A 22,240-nucleotide genomic window follows, 5' to 3' on the forward strand; every position below is an offset into this window, starting at 1 on the left:
ATTTTATGATGTGCTTTTTGACCATTATTGTAAGTATTTTTTAATTATTATTATTGTGGTAACACTTTATTTGAAGGGGTGAGCATAAAACTGATATGACAGTCATAAACATGACATAACACCTGTTATGAACATAACAAAGCCTTTATGAATGTTTATGACTGTTGTCATGAAGTGTCATTCAGTAAATAATGACACTTTTAATGCAAAGTTGCTCTAAAAGTTGCATTGAAAGTCCATGAAAAATGCCAACTTTGCATTAAATTATCATAATTTACAAAATAATGCAAAGTTGGCACTTTTAATGGACTTTTAATGCAACTTTTAGAGCAATTTTGCATTAAAAGTGTCATTATTTACCAAATGATAGTTCATGACAACTGTCATAAACATTCATAAAGACTCCTTTATGTTTATGACAGTGTCATGTCAGTCTTATGCACACTCCATCAAATAAAGTGTTACCATTATTATTATTGCTTGATAAGATAAACAGGTGAATGAGCTGTGAGTCTGCTGGTAGCCATGGTGATGGCAGACTTCAGCCAAAAGCGCTGAGGATATCCTACTGGTTCAGCATCTTGAACATGGAGAACTCTGCTTTATGGACACACATCCTGCTGTGAAAGGCTTGTAGATGTGGCTCCTAATGTTTTTCATTCTTGTTTGAGGGGAACAAAATAATGGAAGATGGTGTTCCTTCTATTAACTGTTAAGAGAATGGCTGCACACACATTCACAGCAGCCTTTCTTGCTCCAGGGAAAGAATGTATTTTTGGGGCTTCATTCAGTACAACGTGGGGCTTATATTATTTTCCTTTAAGATAAAGATAACTTCTGATGGTGCAGGATGATAAGTGACTTTTTCATGAAGGAACCGGTTGCCATCGGTTTAGCAACAGCACAGAGCTCAGCTGCATGAAGCAGCCGTGGCTGTTTCCCACGAATGTTTGTCCCTTGGATAACAGGATGTGCTGCAGACAACCGTAAGTACAACAAGTAAAGCAATACTTTGTTTTTGACGGTCTCCATAGCGATGTCTGTACTAGTGAGCCAGCCACTGGCATCCTTCTTTCCAGTAATCAAAGCAGTGGATCTGCAGCCAAATCTATAACCTGGCGCTGTGGTGTTTATCTGAGTTACCACCAAATTCAGTAACAAGAGGATTGGTGTCAGAATAAATACTGTTTACCACAGAGAATAAACAACAACTCCTGTACAGATTGTCAACCATTTTATGTCACAGAGGTTTATGGCTAATTTCCTTCAATACTTGGACTTTAAGGAACCTTCTGTCTGATGTTGCTTGCCTTCAAAGTTATGTTTAACATTCTGTAATATAATGGAAAAAACTGCTTAAATCAGTATCTTTCATATAGGATAAATACAATTAAATTTTTTCATACCAAATGTCAAATAAATTAATTTTCTTCTTACTTATCATTGGTATTTAATCAAAAAAGCTGCTCGTTCCAGTGATGTTGTCCGAGTTTATCCAATATTCACCACTTTCAAATCAAGTAAAAATTTATGAATACCGAAACAAGTGCAAATGTCCCTCTACGCTCTCTAAACAAACAGAAAAAAACAGAAGGACAGGAAAACTATTTTGTGGCATAATTGAAACGATTCTGCAAAGCAAAGAGCACTAAAATTACTCACGACATAAAAAGGCTCGCTGCCCCAGGCATAACAGATGTTTGATGGCAATTGTTACCATCAAGCAAGACAACAGTTCGTTTTACATCAGGTGATTTCCTCTCCTAAAAGAAATTGTCAGCTCAAAGCAACATTTTTATTTCTGTTATATTGTCAGGTGTCAACCTTTTTATTATCTAAAAACATTAAGGTGTGCCGAAAAACAAAAACAGAAGAAATGTCAGAAGGCAAAAAATATTGTTTCACAACTCTAACCTATGTTACTATCAGGGGGGAAAAAAACAGCACCTTTGTCCCCAGAAGCTTAACACATTTGATTTTAAAAAGAATTTTAACTGTACTGTATATTTGGTAGTGGGTGTAACTTTTTTAGATGTGACTAACAATGCATCTGCAAAATCAAACGTTGGTTATATAATGGTAGTATTATTTCGCTGGAAGGTCCCTACATAAAATGTCTATTCGATCTAGAGACGTCTCTGTGGTTTAGAATGACTTTGTCAACGTGATAAAGTCATTTGTTCTAACAGATTCAAGAAAGTGAAAATTTCCTCATTCCCAATGAACGCACCACTTACATATACCACATAGGGCGGTGTTGATTTATCCAGTTATGTCCTAAGCGTTGACTTGCAGGTAGTTTTGACGCAAAGGCAGTGGTTTACCTCGGCAGGTGTAAGCCTTAACATATTCCCACAACTGTTAATAATGAATCCGAAAAGACGCTTTTATGAATAGCAATCGTAGAATCGTGACTTTCAGTGACAATTTAATGCAGCCTGCGAAACTAAAAACCGGGTGAAGCGATAACAAGCGGCACCTCTTCAGCAGCTCAGTGGGGCTCCGAAGCTAGGCTAGCTACCTGTGTGGTGTATTGGTGGTTACACATGCTAACGCAGCGTCCGGTAACCTGCTCCAAACATGACTCGTCTGTTGGTAGCTGGCGACCAGCGTTTTCATTACCTTGAGATGAGCCCGACGAGTTAACCTGTTTGGAGTAACGTGAGAAACGAGAGAGAGGCTTGCTCCACATTAAACACCAGCGACGGGTAGCCTTGACAACAGCTTCCTCCTGTCGCTAACCGAAGTTCCTCCTCCGCCTGCGGATGAGGTAGTTTAGCGGGCTAGCTATCTGAAATCCACCCAGGAGGTGAGTACATGTCTACTACGGAGTGAACCACGAGGAAATCCCGCTGTACATGTTTCGCCAAGAAGTCAGTGTGACGTCTTTTATCCCATCTTGTTCGTATCTATTCCAACCCGAAAAGAGGAACATGTCCCGGTACAACATATACAGCCTGCTGGACTGGATTTACGGCGGGGTGGACCCGAAGTTTGAGGGCAACGGGGGGCCCGAGTGCGCAGCCTTCCTCCCTGTCCAGCAGCGCATCGTGGAGAGCCTGGCCATCCTCCTCATCTCGCTGCTGGAGGTCGGCGTTGCACTGAAGAAGATAAACTTTGCAAAGGAGTTCAGGGTTGTCGGCGGGGACTGCGTGAAGCCGAAGAAGGACAGTCTGGGCAAGAACCTGTTGCTGGTCTCTCTTTGCATGACTTTTGGAATAGAAGTCGGGTTCAAGTTTGCGACTAAGACTGTGATTTATCTTCTGAATCCCTGCCATATAATCACCATGACTCAGGTAGGCATGAGCTGGTCGTGATGCGTGTTTACATTTGAGAACTGTTCAACGAGTGTGTCTGAAGACTTTTGTTATTGAAGTATTGAATTGAGTAGTGATGGTCCAGCCTCAGCCGGTGTAAACTGTAATGGAGGAACACTTTAGGTTTCATTTTTACAAGCAGCAATTACTTCCTGGATGTGGGTTCCTCAAACGTGAACTTCTTCTGTTGTGTTGTTGTTGCATTCCTCAGCCAGTCCTCAGAATCTGACTTGTTAGTGACAGGTCAAAGAGTCCTGACCTCTGTCCAGAGCATTTTGATTTCTTTTATGTAGCATTGTAAGTAGGAAAGAATTGAAATTGGCAGATTGTTGCTCAAAGAAAACTTCTGTATCAGCCATAAATAAAAGGCTTTGGTGGATTTCAAATTGTTTTATGCTTGCTGTGTTTGTTGTACTATTATATATTTACCAAATAAAATTGGCAAATATATAATAGTAAAGGCAAAAGTTCATGCAAGTTTAGGGTGGAATGAAGAGAATATAAGAATTTGGCCCGATGTTAATACAGCTGTTATGACCAATAACCAATATTTTCCAATACAATATATTCCTCCAGATTTTTTGACACTGTGGCAATTAAATAAATTCTTCATAACAATTGTTTTCAACCTAAAAACACATCAGCCACATATTTTTGCACTATTTTTGAGATTCTTTTTTAATCTTTCATATTTTTTATTTGGTTCAAAACAACTGCCTGTGGTAGAGGTTCTCTCTCTTTCTTTTCTTCTGATTTTTCCACGTTGTACTTTTGGGAATAGAAAAAACATGAATTAGCAGGTGGCACCAAGGAAAACCCCAAATCAGCATATGCCAGGAAAGACTTGATCAGTGATTTTTATTATATTAATTCACTGTTTTAGTGAATTATTTAAGTGGCATGGCCTCATCTATTCAGTTTTGGTTAACCAATTACTTCCCTTGGATAGGTTTCACAAATATGGAATTTATTTCAGCATGCATAATTTGAAAATGAAGCCTCCAACCTGGTAAAATATTTCAATTGCATGACCTTGACTGTAGTATCTCCAATCTCTACCAAAGTACTGTTGAAATCGGAGATTCTCCAGAGATCGGAATCATCCGGTTTTTCTTGTGATCTCCGAGTGAAATACTGCAAAAACGTCAATGAAATCCGATCAAGGTTGTGGATATGTCGTTTTGATGCAGGATCATTTGATTAAACCTTTGCTAAAGAATCTAAAGCCCTTTGGAGCCTGGTAAAATCTAATTGGTGCAAACTATATCGCTGTAGCCGCCGTCTTGTCTGTGATGTAAAGCTGGAGCTGGGATGCTGTGAGCCCTGGAGGCGTCCAACCAGAACTGGGTGTGGTCTGATTGAGTCCCAGATAGCGATTTATTACTGAGAGGGCGATGTGGAAAGACATGGTTGCATCTCCTTAAAGAAGCAGTGCAGGATGGAGTCATTTTCCGTAGGTTTGATCAGCTTTACCGGTTGCAGCACGTTTTCCTCCACATCCTGTCCTGGATCCTGTTCTCGTGTTGAAATGAAATACAGAGGGATGAGTAATGTTGTTGATGCGGTGCCAGCACAGTTGCCGCTGCCCACTCATGATTTACAGGGTATGTGATGAAAAATTGACTTATGGTAGAAAAAAACACAAAAAAAAACGCCATCAATGTTTGACGGACAAGGTCAGCAGGGTTGTTTCTGAGAAGGAAAACTGCACGAAGGAGTTTGTTTAAATAAGTCATAAGTGTCGTGTTACCACAAAGCTGTTGCTTCCCCAGCTGGGTGAGTATTTTGTAGTTATTTGCAGAGTCAACAGTTCATTAGTTGGACTCCTTCAGAGGATGACTGGAATGAGATTAAAGGCGTGATGTGTTTTGAGCAGGATAGGGACTTTTATTGTGTTTGTTCCATCCAGACTGGCTAACGTCAGTGTTGAGGACCACAGAATCAGATGTGTATTTTTTTCGGGCTGCATGTCTCCTGCAGTACTGACGCTTCCTCATATCCTAACGGGTGTGGCTCGTCCATTTAAATCCCTTTCTGATCCTTTCCCATCACAAATGAAAACACCTCCATAGTAACAGCTGCTCTGGTCTCTTCAGGGCTCAGGGTGGTAGTTAGTCTTAAATATTGAGTGTTGAAGGATATTTTTATAGAATGAGAAATGTGGTAGTTAAGTTTTCCAATACGCATTGGGGGGCCTGTGGTTCTCACCATATTCTCCGGCGTTACAGAAAGTTTCTTGTCTGCTTTTCTTATTCTCGACCCATTTTCAGATGATGGATTGAGCATTGCTTAATGTAATGCTCAAAGCTTGAGTATTTATTTATTTTATTATTATTATTTCACTCTGTTTCAGACTTCACAACTTTATCCTTGATCAGCCTCGTGTGTTTCTTGGAGTGTGTGTCTTTTATTTGCACACCGCTCTGTGTTACAAGGTGTTCACGCATCCATAACATGTCTTAAAGTCTTCCAATTTTAAGAGTTAAAAATTCAGCTCAGAATACATGAATTTATATGTTTTCATGTATCTAAAATTAAGGCCTTAAAATGTATTAAATTCATTAAAAATGTATGTTGGGCTTAAATAAGTTAATCAAAGGTCTTAGATTTTGTTGTGACAGCGCTATTTACTGTCAAATATTCTACATAGTTTCTATTTTTTTTCCCAGCAGGACTTTTCTGTCAGGCAAAAGTTTGAGTTGCACACAGACATCTTTTTTGGCAGAAGCTACAGCTAACAAGCTGCTAATACATCTTTTCCAGCTAGCCTATTTGTGATTATAAGTGCGAGGTCATTGCTAGTTAGGTGGACGGTGTTCGTCCTCACCACTGGCTCGCCAACCCGTACGATGCTACGTTCACAGTGCAGAAAAAGCTCGCCACTGTTAAACCTGTAGAGGCCCATATGCAGTGTGAGACTCACTATGAAGTCAGAGGTTTAGTGGATTTTAAAGTTTTACCAGCTCTTAAATTTCAATCACAGCAATCTTAGACAGGTCTTGAAACGTCTTCAGCTGGAATTGGTGCAGAGATCATGTGCCAGGTTATCACATAAAGTCCTGTTGTCGTCACCAAATGTGGAAAAGGTCAAGATTCATATCAGCAAAAAGGACAAGGAAGCTTGAATAAAGTAGGAATGAGTTCAGTGTACAATAAGTGACATGCGTCCCCTCTGAGCATAACGTGGACGCCTGGTATGTGCGCCATCAGATTAGCAGTCACGGACTAGCTTATCAGTTAACTGTGGCACATTTTCACTGGAATTGGGTGGAGCTCCTTAGACAAATAAATTAGCAACAGAAATATTTGAATTTTGGATTTTGAACTCAGATTGTCAGCTAAACAAGGAGGTCAGACCTTCTTTCCAAAATTTCTTCAGGTGGAGGTTTTTTATTTTTTTATCACTGTGGAAGTGCAATCAACCACGTTCAGGTGTAAAGGTGAAAGAAAATTATGTGTTTTATGTCTAAATAACCTGAGTGCCTGTATCCCTGTGTACTAAATCTCCCCGGTAAACCTCCACTTAGATCACGTGAGAGTTTCCTGCAGAAATCAGGTGGGCTGATGGGAAATATTTTCACACACTGCAGGAAAAGATTCATCCTGCTGATCTGACCTCTGGAATGTCTGGTATTGCACCACACAAAGGCTTTAGTGAACTTTTTTTTAATATAAATAAGAAAATAACGGTGAGTTACATAAGCTATGATACAGGAAATGAAGTAATATTGTATTTCTTTTGTTTTCTATTGAATTCAGAAGTGTGAGCTCTAGCAGAAAATTGGCTTTTCATTAGGGGTGGGCGTTTATCGGATCATTTATCGTGAAAAATTTCTTATCGTGATAAGAATTCCGATGTATCGTCGTCGCGATGAATTTCAGCTGTTGATGGCAAATGAAAAAAACAAAACTGACGGTATGATCAGAAATGTTTTTGCTATTTTTATAATAGGATTAAATACGGTTAATGTGTGCAGTTTAGTGACATAAATCACTTTTTTAAGTAATTGACATCCTGAAGAAGCCTGTCTGAAATGGGAATATAGTTACATAAAAGAAAAAACAACAACTAATAAACAGTTTTTAATCATCTTTAATTATATAACTCTATATATTGCAATAAATTTCTAAGTCCATATCGCCAGTCCCAATTTTTCATGTTCTAGTCCTTTTAAAAGTGTGAAATTGTTCAAAATTAAGTCAGAAATAGCAAAGAAAATCGGGATTGCTGGATTTAAAACAAAATGCATTTAAGGATTCACAATTAACATAAGATTTTGCAATTTATTTCCAGTAAAGATATCACCAAGATGCAGGCAGTGTCAGTCTCATTGGCCATGTTTACGGTATCAACGGTATCAGCTGTAACGTTAACAGCCAGCTGAGTGGATTGTTGACTCAGTTGTTCAGATAAGGCTGGAAGGACATGGCTCTCCTTGTTGGAATAGGAGGGGTGAAAAAAACAAAAAAAACGTGTCTACGCTGAGATACGCTAATCTACAAACTGATAGTCTTTGGTAAATAACTTTACTCCACTTTTAAAGGTCGGCAGCAGTGAGGAAACAATTAATTTTGTCTCTGAAATGATATTCAGGCAGCTGAAGAGTTTTTAGTGCAAATGTGGCATTTAAACGTCTACTACGCCAACAACCAGTGCAGCTCAGGTCGCCTTCAAGGACTCTGGGACTCTCCATCCGTGACTTTGACTAACCGTTGTCCTCGCGGCTCGCTCTTACCTGGAACCTGCACAAAGAAGATCCCGTTTAATTTGAGCCAGGACTCAGACGGAGAGCAACACAGGACAAAAAGAGAGGACGGGTTGTGTTATGTTTCAGTCTGGTGCGCCTTGAGATGAGATTGCATTTTATTTCCAGAAGGAAGAAGAAGAAAAAAAACCCATTAGATTTATTTGTTTGTTTTTTAATAGTGCAGCTGCAGCAGCAACCCGCTTGATTTGACTATCATAAATGCATTCATGCTCATACCCTTATTGTATAATATTGCTGCAGGAGATGAGGAAGCTGGCTGAGATGCTGATCGGAGCACATGAATCTGGTGCTCATTTCTTGCTCCTCTTGAGGTGTGTGTTTTATTTTTTCATCGCGGTTTTAAACGCTAACTCTGTAGCTTCAAGTTCTTGTTTTTAAATGATTAGACAGGGGCAATCAGATGTGTATTATTTTACAGAAAAACACTGGATTAACTTAAAAATATCACCTGATTTAAACAAAGAATCATAATTGTTTTTTGCACATGTGATACTGTGAATCAAGACAATTCAACTTTCAGACTAATTAGCAAACTGATTCCTCAGCATTAAGTTGTCAGTCAATTGATTTATTTATTGTTGTGACTATGTGACCTGAATGCTTCTCCAGCAGAAAGCAATTTTCTTGTGTGAATTTCCACCCAAAATTGGTCTGATTTATATAAATTGCATGAGCTAATATCAAAATGATTCTCCTAATGCAGAGATAATTGATTGTTGTATTTTTCCAGCCTCTCAGTTGTCAGAGAGAGAGAAAACAAAAAGCCCTGATTTCAGCAATCAAACTACTGTATAACCAGTATTTCTGTAATGGCAACTACACTTCATAATTTATGTAAAAGTACTTTAAACCTTGTTAAATGTTCCTGTTTTGAATACGTCCGTGACTCAGACTTTGACACGGAGGAGAGGAGGTTTATCATCTAAATCAGGTGTCAAACTCAAAGCGCGTGGGCCAAATTCGGCCCGCCACAGCTTTTTACGTGGCCCTCTACGTTCTAGACTAAACACTCAGTGTGCTCATATTTTATGTTATCAATCAAATTGATGCAGTTTTTATCTATCTACTGCCAAATTATTTCAATCAGTTCCACCAGTTTCCTGAGAATTATCATGGAAATTCATGCTAACATCAACAAATCCCCATACTTTTTTGTGCTAATACATGATTGGGAGTTTATTGCAGATTTTTCTCATTTTCAAAAACTTTCTTACTTGTACTAAACAACTGCCTCAGCCTTAATTGATGTCAGATTGTAGTCCATTATATACAGCAAGTAATAAAAAGCCAAAATTTACCGTCATAAATAAGTGCAAATATCTGCATATGTGTCTAAATTAGTACCACAAACACTTTGATTTTTATTGCAAAAAGTCTCAAAAAGAACTGCAAAATCCTGGAGGAACTGAAAAGATGTTCAATAATATTTAATTTTAAGAATTCATTGATATTTTAACAGCTTGTGAACAAGTTTTATCAATGGATTCTGGCACGACCGGCCCTTTAAGAGCATTTGTGATCTTTATTTGGCCCCAAAATGACACCTCTGATATAAATAGTAACTGATTCACAAAGATTGCTTTCTACGGCCGAGTCAAAGTTAGAAGTTTGTAACGTTGACAGAGTTTTAGTGTATTTACTATGCAGTGTTTCCCTCAGTGAATTATAAGTCTGGCGGGCCACCAGGCTTTACTTGTGCCCCCATCAGGCCTAGCATTATTAATTTATTTTTGTTTGTTTTTTTTTTAATAATGATTTAATTTTCTTTTAAAGACTTTCCAGTTGGTGTTCAGGTATTAATCTTCCAGTCTTCTAACTAGCCGCTGATGTTACATGTGGTATGAGAAAAACTGGTTTTACTGGTGAGACCAGTTCTAAATGAGAGATCCTCGGGCGTTAACAAGACCTGAGTAGATCTGCATCACACCCTGTCAGAAAAGAGGAAGGTCTGGCCAAAACATCTGACGCTTCTGCTGCACAGAGAGGATGTAGCCTTCTCACTTTTCAGATCTCATGACTTGAGACTGAAGCCGGTTCTGCGTCTCCTCACTCCCGTCTCGCCTCCCTTTGTAACAAAGTGTGAAGAATGTTCTGCTGGCCCAAGGCTAATGAGTGACTTCAGCTGGGCGTTACTGTAAAATATTTCACGTCGGTATTGTGTCTCGCCCGACACACACTCGCGCTGAATATGAGATGCTTGAAGTTGATCAGATTTGTTTCTGCACGCTCATTTTCCCCCTGGTCTGGAAATCATACGTTTCACAATGTGAACTGATTTCTGTCATGGTGAAACTGAAAAAGAACAGTTCTTCTTTTTGAATATGTTGAAAAATTGTTTTTTTTGGCGATTTTTACTGCAAACACTGTCAGAACACTGTAGCCGACAGTTTTCAGGTGGTTTCTATTTAAAACTATAATTTGAAAAAAAAAAAAATATTCAAATGGAAAAAATATATATATATTTTGCCATAGGAGGTCATTAGTTATTTATCCTGAGACTTGTGGAAAAAAAAAACCCTTTCATATCATCCTTATGTTTTGTGATGTACACCTTATTTAAGCCTTATGATCTTCTGAAAGGTAAAGAGAGGATAATAAGACATTTGGTGATTTTTTTTTCTTTGTGGTACTTTATAGATAAACCTCTGAATTCATCACACATATAGAAATATTTAACTAAAATTAGAACGCCTTTTGCTTTCCTCATAACCTGGCTTAAAAAATTTTATAACACATGTCTCAACCTCCCGAGGCAAATGCGAGACACATTATGCGTGGCTAAAAATTCTCCAATATGTTGCTCTTCTGTATCTAATTAAGTTCTGGGCACAAAGCAAACCAAATTGTTGCAACAAACCGCAAGTTACAAAGAGAAGATTGAGCGAGTACAACTGAAAATAATCTGCTGCTTGTTGCACTCGGCAAACCCGAAAAGAAAATGATCTTTTATTCATTGGCGTAAAGTAGAACTTTTATTAACATGAAGAACACGGGAACAAACTTACTTTTAAAATCGAAAACAAAGCCAAAGATGGAAATTAAGAAGCTATTTTCTAAGCCAGTTGATAAAAGTCGATGAACTTGGGTCATAATGTCGCTGTGTGATCATCTTTCACCATAAAGATTGCTCAAGTACCATTTCTGCTGTTCAAGGCCTTACAGAAGTCTGGGGTTAACGCCAAAAAGCCTCCCTTCTCTTGTCGTGTTTTAACTAAATTGTTTAGATTAAGCTAGGGTAAATGTGCATATTTAAGAATTTAAGTAATTTCTTTACAGTTCAATAATTGGTCTTTTTTTTTATTTGCAAGAAAGTCTGTTTCTGAATTTTGGAAAGAGAAGTTCTTTCCCACTGAAAAGAATGTGCTAATTATGCAATACATTGCACGCATCTGCATTTTTCTTTTTTCTGTTAAGATCTTACACAAGTCAAATGTTTCCTTCCTTTCTTTCTAAGAGTTACAATCTCAGTGGCTAGAACCAAATTAAATCAATTTAGCTAGCGTCTCATCCAAAACTAAAAGGAGGCTGCTGCTGTGAATGAGCAGAGTAGTTTGAAGCCTTTTATTTTCTCCTTTGAGATCATCTTAACAAGGCGTCACATGGTGCTTTCTTATTTATCTCAGTCTGTCTCCACAGACGTCCCTTAGCTTCCTACTGTTGTTATGGAAACACGGAGTTTGCATGTTCTCCGGGCAACGCTAAAACCTGCCTGTGTACCTTTGTCTTCCCTTTGATGCTGAACTTAAAAGATGCATCCAATCTGCTACTCGTACAGACCAGACAGGAGAGGCCGTGAACCGTGCAGCCGTGGTGATACGACACACGTTCCACTTTATGTTGTAGCTTTTAAACATGGCCGCTTGGTGTAAAACTGCCTCTAACAGGGTGAAGAAGGATGTTATCGTCTTTCTCATTTGCACTTTTACACCGTTTTCTGTTTTACAGTTACTGACTGGGGTTACTAGATCTTTTACACTAATCACCTACACATTCTCAGTTGTGTAGGTGATTAGACAATGAAATTTGTGACAATGACGGATGTCAGTTTGCTCATGTCAGCATTTTCGGTGTTTTAAATGAAAAAACATTAAGTCGTTTTTGTCTTTTTTTTTTGGCTCTGTCCCTTTAAGATGCTGCGCTATGTGTACAGTCTGCAGTCACGTGACTCCGCCCCATCCGGTCTGTGACGAGAAGAAGCAAAACAGACGTTGAGAAAACGGCGGACATGTCAAACGTTGAAGCGGCGGTGGTAGAGCTGGGAGGGAAAATGCATCAGTTCGGCAAAGCAGTGGTCGCATTAACCGAATATTTTTCATCTTTGTTTTTTTTAAATGGTAACTGAAGGACATCCGTGTTATCATCCATTTATCAATATCGAGGCAACCTGCTCTATATATAGCAAAGGGGTGCACAGATTGGGGATTAATGGACATTAAGGTCCATTAATCTACACAGTTGAAGCCGTTTTTGTACAATTGCATTTAAGCTAACAGAATCTCAGCTGTTGGGGCTTTTCAGCCAATCAGCACCAAGGAAAATGAATGAACTGGTTGCTTTAGAAATGCCAGAGCAATAGCTAGTAAAGTAGCATAGTTAAAATATATATATATTGGTAAATAAAATGTTAATTGCAATTAAAATACACAATATTCAATACTAATATCACAGTGCCATGTTATCCTAATATGTTGTACCACGAAAGCTAAACTTCTGGTTGTGAAATTATTTGTTCACCAGGAACAAAAATGGGATAAATCTTGAGGTGACTTGACCTTTGACCCACTGCAGCAGCTACAGCTACACAAACATAAAGCCACTGACCTCAAAGTAGGTCATTAGATTATTATCTAAAAATATCTCATCAGTACTGTCGATTTTATTCTTAAAAGATAAAAATAAATATCCCACAGCAGTTTCTTTTGAGCTGTAGTAACAGGCCGGCGATGCCTCTATGGAAATGAGATGGCAACTGTTTCCTGTCATGTATTTATTGTCTCACTGAGAGGTAGGTGTAAAAGTAGCAGTCGTTATCATTATCATATCGGCAAGGCTGAAGCCAGGATCCACAAAGCAGTAAGACACCGACTCGATTCAATCGACCCGGCACACAAACACACACACCGTCCGACGGCAAATATTAACACAAAGCAGGCTACTCTGCAGCTGCTCTGCAGCCTTCATCACCAGGCAGGTTGCCGAGTCAACTATCTAGAAGAGGATTTTAAAATCCAAGTGATGAATGTGTCAAATTAACACTTTCACCTTACAGATAAAGACGTACGGCACTTCTCTAAAAACCACTGTGCAGCAGTCTGGGTTGTCGCTGTTTGTCTCAGCCTAAAAACTTTTTATTTTCATTGATTGGAGGCGTCTCGTCAAAATCTCTTACTGTATATTTTGCTTGCAGCGCTAAGAGCAGGAAGCTCTTAACGCATTCAAGCGGCTCCTAATGGCCGTCTGTGCTGAATGTGATGTCGGATGGTTTTCAATCTCACTTTGTGGTTTCTCCAACAGATCTTCCTGCTGGCCTGCCCGCCGTGTAAAACAGCGATGATTGTGTTTCGGTGAGTGTGTTTACCCTCTTCCGTGTAGTCCGCCAAAAGTTTTTAAGAACTAAGAGAGAAAGGAAAAGCCCCATGGCTGAGATTCCTGTATTATGTCATCCACTCGCACTACAAACGTGCCAGTGGGGACTTCTAGCTGTAAAAGCGTGACTGTACTTCTCATTTCCATCCTGAAGGCATCGTCATTATCGCCGATTGTTATGACCTGTAAGCTTCGCTGGAGTGTGCCGGCTTCTTCCGGAGATTTACTGCAACGCTTTGGTTTGGGGTTTATAGTCTCTCCTTTAAACCTCCTCTGGTCAGAGAGGTTAATTATTCATGAGAAGGTTTTAGCCGGCGGGGAAGACAGTGTGGAATTTACTCTGAAATAAATCCTAGCCGGGTCACTCTGTAATTCAGCAGAGGGAACAATCGCAGTGAGTGGTCGGCCAATATGAGTGTGCACTCTTGAAATGGGAGGGAAAACATGAAATATTGCCCCATTAAAAAAAAAAAAAAAAAGAAAAACTCGGCTGTTGAAAAGAAAATGCAACAACTTTATTTCCTTTAAACTTTCTTGGAGGCGGAGTGGTATTTGTATGGCAGTGGCCACCTCTGCTGTAAATGTAAAGAGAGTGCTTCTCAACTGGTTTTTGATTAGATGTCCTACATTTTGCGCAACTTCTTCATCATAAAATACATTAGTAATACGATTTAATCAAACTACACTGCCTCGTAAAAGTACTCACATTCCTCAAACGTGGCAAACTCACACTTCAACGTATTTTTGAAAGAGCACTTGTCCATTAAAAAGGGGCTAAATGCAAATTTGTGGCATTCAAATTTGCGCTTGAAAATCCTGTTGTTTTTACAACCCGGTTAGTTTTTATTACAGAAAAATACTTTGAAGTTCAAGAATTGGAAATTCCTTTGTAAAGAATAGCAGCTGCCCAGAGAATAACAATAAATCCTGAGTTCATATAGATTCGGCAGAAACAGATTGAAAGCATACCTGCGAATAAAGCGCCGCATAGTTGGTGTGCTAGACTCCGTTCCCCGGGGGATTTAAGCCATCGATCTTTGAATTCCCAAAGACGGCGACTCGCCAAATGACTTCTCCAGGGCGACGTCGCTCTCACACGGTCGCTTCAGGGAACGGCCCCATTTGCATGCGCAGCAAAATCCCTGACCTCTGACCTTATTCTGAACAAGAAGCGAATTCCATGTCACTTTTAGCGTGTTGGGTTTAAAGTGACACCGGATCAGAAACGACAAAGAAAAGAATAAGCATTTACCTTTCTGTCGGAAGTTGAAAACCCTTACTCAAGTTCATGACCGAACCAGTCTGCATATAGAATCTAGTGATGTGGTTAATCTCGGATCTGTGGCTAGTGTCCAGTAAGATGTTTTTGACGCTTTGACCTGCTGCTGCTAGCTTTGTATTTTTGCTTCCATTTAAATAACTTTTTACAGTTCCAGTTTGGGTGTCTTTAGCTGGACAGTAAAATGTAACAAAATGAACTTATTTCAGAACAAGAAGGTTAATTAAAATGTTTGCTAATAACCTAATTGGACAATAACTAGCATCAAATCTATGAATATTTGAACCTACAGCGCTATGGTCTTCACTAGACTGTAACTGCTGGACAAAGCTACACAGAATTTGTCGAATTATTCACACATGACATTAAAAATAAAAGGGTGTGAGATTATCCTCCATAAATGTAGTTCGTGACGCAGGTTTTGGTTACGTCACAAACACACATTCCTTCATTATTTAGTGCAAGGAAATGGTGTATTTAAATTAGAATGAAGTGGCTTTTTAAAAAACAAAAATAGAAAGTGAGGAGGCTGCTCAGACTGACAGCTGGGTGTATTAGAAGTGACAGTCCCACAGCACTTCTTTTTTCCCAATGACCTTATCTGTCACAACAGTTATTTTGGCCCATTGGACAAAAAGAGCAGTTTGTGTGTCGGACATGTCGGGGCTGTGGTTTGACACGGCCTCCTGGCCTTCAAGACTGTGTAGGGCGGCTGATGAATAAAGTGTGGTTAAAGAAGAATCAGTGTGTTTTCCCCCCAAAGGCTGAACTACTGGAAATCCAAGTTACAGGAGGAAGAACTGCAGAGGTTAGGGGATGCTTGATGTTTCCTGCCAGCAGCTTTTCTGGATGTTTTTTTTATTTTTTTTTACAAAGACTCATCAGAAATGGCTCTAGATAAAAAAATAACCTGCTGCTCTATCAGTTTTCACTTTCTGCTCTTTACTTTAACGCCACTTTTCTTCTGCATCTTTTCAGACTGCATATTCACATGCTGAATGGAGCGCTGCTGGGTTTAGTGTTCCCTATAGTCAACACCAGGCTAGTAAGTACATAAGTATTATTTATTTATTTATTTTTTATCTCTACCAGTTTTATTGTCACCCCTACTTTCTGTTTGGCAAAATGTATCGGAAGTAACTGATTTAGCGGCAAAAGCAAATGAGGTGGATTGCCAGGATGTTGCCCAGAAATAGAGCTGTTAGCATGCTATGACGGTCATTAGACTGTTACAGCACAAAAGTCTTCAGTCAAAGGTCACAGCGTCTCTTTGAACGTGCTCGTATGATATGAGTTACAACATTTAATGTTGCTTTGGAATAAATAAAGTATCTCTGATTCTTATAGTTGCTCTTCAAAATGGGAACAACCAGAGAACATGCCAGTTTAAGTCAGGGAATGACATGAAGAGCACAACTACATGCCTAAACTTGAACATAGTATTGTTTGAACAATCTTTTTAATAAATACCCTAAAATCTAGGATGAATAGTCAAAGTTTAGTATGGTAAATAAATAACTAGCTATTTAGTTTTAAAAAAAACATCCTTCAACACCTTTACTGCTTCTATACATGAGCCAAAGTGAACCAGCCCTCACTTCAGCTAATGAGGGCTGCCTCTGTTGCTTTCTGAGAAATGAAACTTTGAACAGTTTAAACTCTGACTCATAGCCCAAGAAAATCTACCGTTAATATCAGATGCAAATATGTGTTTTTGTCTTTCTCAACTGTAAGTTGTTATCAGGTTCCCAAACAGGAAAGAACGGCTGCAGCAGACTGCTTTGCATTCTGTTTTACCGTGAAGGTGTTATCTTATCTGATCTGGTCACCGGCTCTGAAGCGCGAGGAGCAAACGTCGAAAATGATATATACGATGCATTTTACCTCACTAATGTCTGAAAAAGCAAAAACATTGGGCACTTTGAGAAGTATGCCATTAATGTCAGAGAGAGAGACATTGACGTGATTGATGTTTCTGTTTGCTCCTCAGCTGCCGTTTGAGATGGAGATCTACTACATCCAACATTCCATGATGTACTGGGTGCCTGTTTACCTCATGAGGAAAGGAGGTACGTGGCAGTGATGTGGTCTCTACACATCCCCAAGTTAAGACGGCACAATGACTTGCACCTTTGTTGATGATGCCGCAGTTTGCTGTTGTGACTTTGCGCACACAGCTTCCAGTTTACGTCACTGCCGTGTTTGTTGTAAACAAGCATCTGATGGCACCCTGTTGACCCAGTGGTTTATACCACACTCTTTAATATTTTGCGTATTGCTTCCCTCTGTTGGGGAAAAAAAAAAGAGGTTTTTGTTTCTCCTGTCGTTATAGCAACAGGGTGCAGAGATATTATGCGCATCAGGAACTGCAGTGCAGAAATTGATCGTGTCTCATCTTTGGGTTTGAAGCAAATAAGCAGACCTTGAGGAAAAATCCATAATGCTACTGGGAGACATGCAGTAGGTTTAGATTTTATTCACAACATTGTGTTGATCTGGATAAAATGCAAAGCAGCAAGCAGGAGGTCAAAGGGCAACATTCAGCCAGACAGAAGGCTGGAGAACATCATCTGGTTTGTACCACAGTGATACCAACACTCAGTATTCATTCTTGGCGTCTCATCGAAAGCCAAACATAGAAAATTTCATCTGTAACGTTGATAGAGTGAGAGTTCTTCCTGTGGCACCTGAAAATTCTGCCAAAGAGAAAACGGGAAAAACCAGTGTGAAGCACACGGACACACCAGCCGACTCCTCGATGCTGCAGCAGCAGGATGTCTAACAGGTGGCGGGGTCGCCGATCGAGATGCATATCATGCACCTGCTCTCTGCTTAACCTTCAAACTGTGTGAGATTTTTCACCGGCAGCTCTTGTCTCTCTTGCAGGTGTGTACCAGCCCGAGCCTCTGGGGAACATGTGGTGGGCGCTGCTCTCCACTGGCATCCTGTTTCTCTACCACATCATCTTCCTGCAGCCCCTTGGCCTGGTAAGACAGAGCCCTCTAGAGGCGCTCGGGTGGTACTTCACTCTGCGGCCTGCGTGTTTTCTTCCATCACTAGAGTCAAGAGGAAAGCCGCAAATTGTGGAAACACAAAAGCGGATTAGGTTCAAAACAGTTTGGTGATGAGTAATTCTGGAAGTTCTGAAGAGAAATTATAGTTGATTTAGGTGTATTTACAGAGTAAAATCTGTTAAATCTGTAGCAGTATGATAGATTTGCAAAGAAGAAGAGAAATAAAGATGGTTCTTCTGAAGCAAACGTTAGACTTCTTCCCTCAATCAGTGCAATGTCAGTTGCTGAATTCAACCTATTTCCTACTTTACTGAGAAGAGAAATTAATGCAAAAAGAGCCGTAAATAATTTTCAGCTGAAATGATCTGAAAACTTATTAAAGTATAGAATAGAAATATCCTTTATTGATCCACAATGGGGACATTTCTATGCAACCGTAGGAACCAAAGGATTCACATAAAGATAAAATATGAAAAAAAATTAAAATAAAATAAAAAATTAAGAACTGTACAGTAAGTGCAAAATTTCAATATATACCTGCACACTGGATAATTAAAAAATACTCCAGTCCAGAGGAATGTGCAACCAAGTTGTTTAAAGAAAAAAATTAAAACATGTTTTAACAAAAAATATAATAAATTATTATTTAGCAAATAATATTTTTTTATAATACAAATAAAAATGAATATGAAATTAAAAAATATATTAAGTAAATAAAAATATGTATATTTTTGAGGATTTCCAGCCAATCTGTCTGTTTTTTATCTTCTCATTCAGCTATGAAGCCAATTAAGCAATAAGAAAAAGAATCCAGAGAAAATCTGCAGCGCTAACAAGATGTGAAATCATTTGGCAGCCAAATGAGTTTCTGCAGACTAATGATAAGTTACGGACGACTTCCAGGCGGTGAACTCATCACTCATTCCATTTGCGGGGGAAAGGGGGGCTTTTTGGAGCAGAAATCCAGAGGAAATTAATGATTCATAAAGATATGCACAGTTAAGTCGAGCATGACATTCGCCAGAGCCTCATCCAAGTGGATAATTCTTTTTTCTTTTTTTTTTTAAATCACCATTAACATGAAAATTAGGTCTCACGCCCAGTTAACCTGTCCCCGCTCTCTCTCTCTCTCTCTCTCTCCCCCACGACTCCCCCAGGCGACGGAGGTCAACCTGAACAACATGCTGTGTCCGGCCGTGTCTGATCCCTTCTACGGGCCGTGGTACCGGGTGTGGGCGACGGGCCACCAGACCGCTCTGACGCTGCTCCACGGGAAGCTCCTGACGTTCCTCTCTCAGCACAGCGGCTCCGCCTGCAGATACCTGCTGGACACGCTTCCACTGCGCAGCAAGAAGGTCGACTAGACGCACACGCTCCCCCTGACCCCCCGAGGCTTTGTTTTTGTTTTTTTTGTTTGTTTGTTTTCTTTTAATCTGCGTTTTCGGGAGTCTTTTAGCTCCATTGAGCCGAGGGGAAGCTTTTCAGGGGCCAATAAACCCACATGTCATTCTTGGTGGCTCAAATACATACTTGTGTGTACAGTTTCCATGCTGGTTGTTAAGCAGCTGGACATGCACTCACTGACAGGGTTTCCCCCAGAAAACTTGCTAAGCCCGGTGGCAGGGCAATCCACCAGCGGCCCGCCGTTTGTAAAGGTTTTATTGGCTCCTGTGGCCTTTATTTGATAGTTAATTGACAGGAAAGTTGGTAATGAGAGAGGGAGAAAGACATGTGGCAAAGGTCGCCAGGCCAGGAATCGAACCTGCAACGGGCTGTGCTTAACCCCTGCGCCACCACAGCACACCCCTTCTGTTTTTTGTGTTAAATTTTCTTTTAAAGTTGACAATTTATTGTGACTAGGTAACTGTATGCTCTTTGAAGGTATTATTGACGACACCTAAACACACAACTGTAGTCTTAAAAAATACAAACAAAAATATAATTAATTCACATTAGATAAAATTTTTTGTACTAATTTGTCATTACTTATTCAGACATTGATTTGGTCTTGGAACAAGTTATGTAATGCTGGTCACACTCAGCTCCTTAGGGCCTTCCCAGACCTGCAGGAGCCCCCATGAATATACTTAAGGTACAACATTTCTTGTATTAAGTTTTCCTTCAGTAATGTCTGCTGCTTGGTGCGGTGTTTTGCTGGTTGTGATTGGTTATTATTTATCCAAGCGAATGCAGTATTTGCGAGGAAAGCTGTTTGAAGACGACGAGTCTACGATTGACTGGTTAACTTTATCAAATTGCAAGTGCAGACAAAGAGTCAAGCGCGTGCCAGAACTCGTATTGAGCGAGCTCGTGGGATATGTACGCCGCTCGTTACTCTTTCTTCGCAACGAGAACCTCAAAAAGCGCGACTATATGCGAAATTGTATCGGCGGCTTGCGTTGCGCTTGCGCGAACCGCCTACCTTGGTACAAGCGTTGTCCGAAAATGGGACCCGACAGAGCTCCTTCCAGGTGGCGCGCGCCATTTGCAAAACTCCTGGAGGCGCATGACCACCAGACGCCATGACAGTGCGCGATGCCAACACGACGTCGCGCCCAGCTTAATGTCGCTGTCACTAGTGTGTTAGAAGCTCATCTGAAATAAACAAACTAGCGACGTAGGCGGGGCAAGTAAAGCCAAGCTGCCGCCGTGCTTGTAATGGCGGAAGCTGGGGGAAACCTTGTGATACAGTTTTCATCCTGCTGCCTTTTTTTTTTTTTTTTTTTTTTTTTTTTTTTTTTGTAAATGTAACGTCGACGTTGAGTACCTGAATGGTCCCACCTGTCTGTGGCGCAGGTGGGACCATTCGGGTACTCAGCAGGTGGGAGGCGCTGCTTTCAGTCCTGAATGAGTTTAGTTATGCTAACTCTCATTGTACTGAGTCGTTTTTGTCTCAAGTGCGCTTTGAAGCATATTTTAAATGTGGTTTGTTGTTAAAGTCACTGCTCGTTTAATAGCGCGTGGATGTGAATGTTCTCTTCTGTTTTTTATGAATGAAGAAAAAAAAACGTATATGATCAGGATAGGAAATAATTTTTGTAAGTGGCTTTTATCTTTCAGTCTCCAGCCTGTTCAATGCATTCCAGTTATGATAATCAGGAGGCATGAAGGACTTCTTACATGCTGCAGATTGAAGAATAATGAGTGAATGGGTGGGACTTGTTTCATTTCTGTGTGTGTGTTGTTTTTATCGTGTTGTTTGACTATATTCGTCAAGGTTTAACCTTGAGAACATTGTTAGGAAAAAAAAATTGCCAATGGCAGGCAGATCTGGAACTGAAGGTCTTTGCAAAAGCATTCATATCCCTTGAACCTTTTCCTCATGTTTCATGCTACCACCTCCACATTTCGATGATTTTTATTAGGCCGTCATTATGACAGATGGTAATTTCTGGTTTTGCATGCGTTTGTGTGAAGGTTTCTTTATTCCTTCACAAGATAACAGATTGTAGTTCTTACGGCTTTATGCTAATCCATTGCCCAAAAGCGGAAAGAGTGTAGCACAGATACACCTAAACAGCCCAAAGTGGACAGTATTCAGCAAAGCAGTCTGAAGCCTGTAGCAATCTGTATTGCAGCGGCTCAGAAGAAGCCTCTGTCTGAAAACTTTTTAACAGTTCCATGAAGAAGATGCTCAGGGTTTCCCATAATTTTTTGTAAAGAATCCTTCTTTGCACGATAATCTCCAGACATTCCAGAGTAATCCCCAAAACAGAACCGTTCTTCATCTCGTTTTTCAGCAAAGCAGGTGGACGGTTGTGTCTGGGTGCAGCTGTGCCGTATTTTACAACCTAGATATTTTATAACCATGTGTCATTTTTCCTTCCGCTTCACAATAATTGTGAATTTAATCACATAAGATGTATCACGGATCGTGAACAAGTGCAATGGGGGTGTGAATACTTTTACCAGGCTCTCTATGTATCAAGACACTTGAAAGAAACTCTTGCTCCTACTGTAACAAATCATGCATAAAAATGTGTACCTTGAAAATTCATGTTGTTAAATCAACACCTATTATAGGAAAATGTCACTCGTATGTATATTTCATTTCAAGTCTGAGGTGGTTCGTGTAACTGTAGCATTGTCTTTATTTCAGGATCAAAAAGGGAGAGGAGAAACTTTTGTACCTCCAAGTTCAGATGTGTGTGTTGTGGCAACAATTAAAGGGATTTCCAGTGGCCAAAGTTTTCCTTGTGTACATTTTTTTTTTTGTATTTATGTTCTGTGATAGTCTAATTTAAAGTCGGATATTTCTCCTACTCTATTTTTTAC

The 22,240-nt window shown here is 39.8% G+C and overlaps 1 protein-coding gene across 2 annotated transcripts; it reads left to right on the forward strand.

The window, feature by feature from the left end:
* Positions 1-2,289: 2,289 nt before the first annotated feature.
* tmem164 (transmembrane protein 164) lies at positions 2,290-22,152 on the forward strand. 2 transcript variants are annotated; one of them, XM_014995413.2, is made up of 7 exons: positions 2,290-2,809; positions 2,928-3,296; positions 13,601-13,650; positions 15,930-15,996; positions 16,942-17,020; positions 17,838-17,938; positions 19,123-22,152. In XM_014995413.2, exons 2-7 carry the CDS (start codon positions 2,934-2,936, stop codon positions 19,327-19,329), a joined length of 867 nt encoding a protein of 288 aa, XP_014850899.1. In that variant the 5' UTR covers positions 2,290-2,809; positions 2,928-2,933; the 3' UTR covers positions 19,330-22,152. The 2 variants fall into 2 exon arrangements, with proteins under 2 accessions (XP_014850899.1, XP_014850892.1); XM_014995406.2 differs by having other exon boundaries at positions 2,290-3,296.
* The last annotated feature ends 88 nt before the right edge of the window (positions 22,153-22,240 follow it).

The sequence above is a fragment of the Poecilia mexicana genome, unplaced genomic scaffold (assembly GCF_051168715.1).
Source record: "Poecilia mexicana isolate PSO_F unplaced genomic scaffold, ASM5116871v1 scaffold_14, whole genome shotgun sequence".
Lineage (NCBI taxonomy): Eukaryota > Metazoa > Chordata > Actinopteri > Cyprinodontiformes > Poeciliidae > Poecilia > Poecilia mexicana.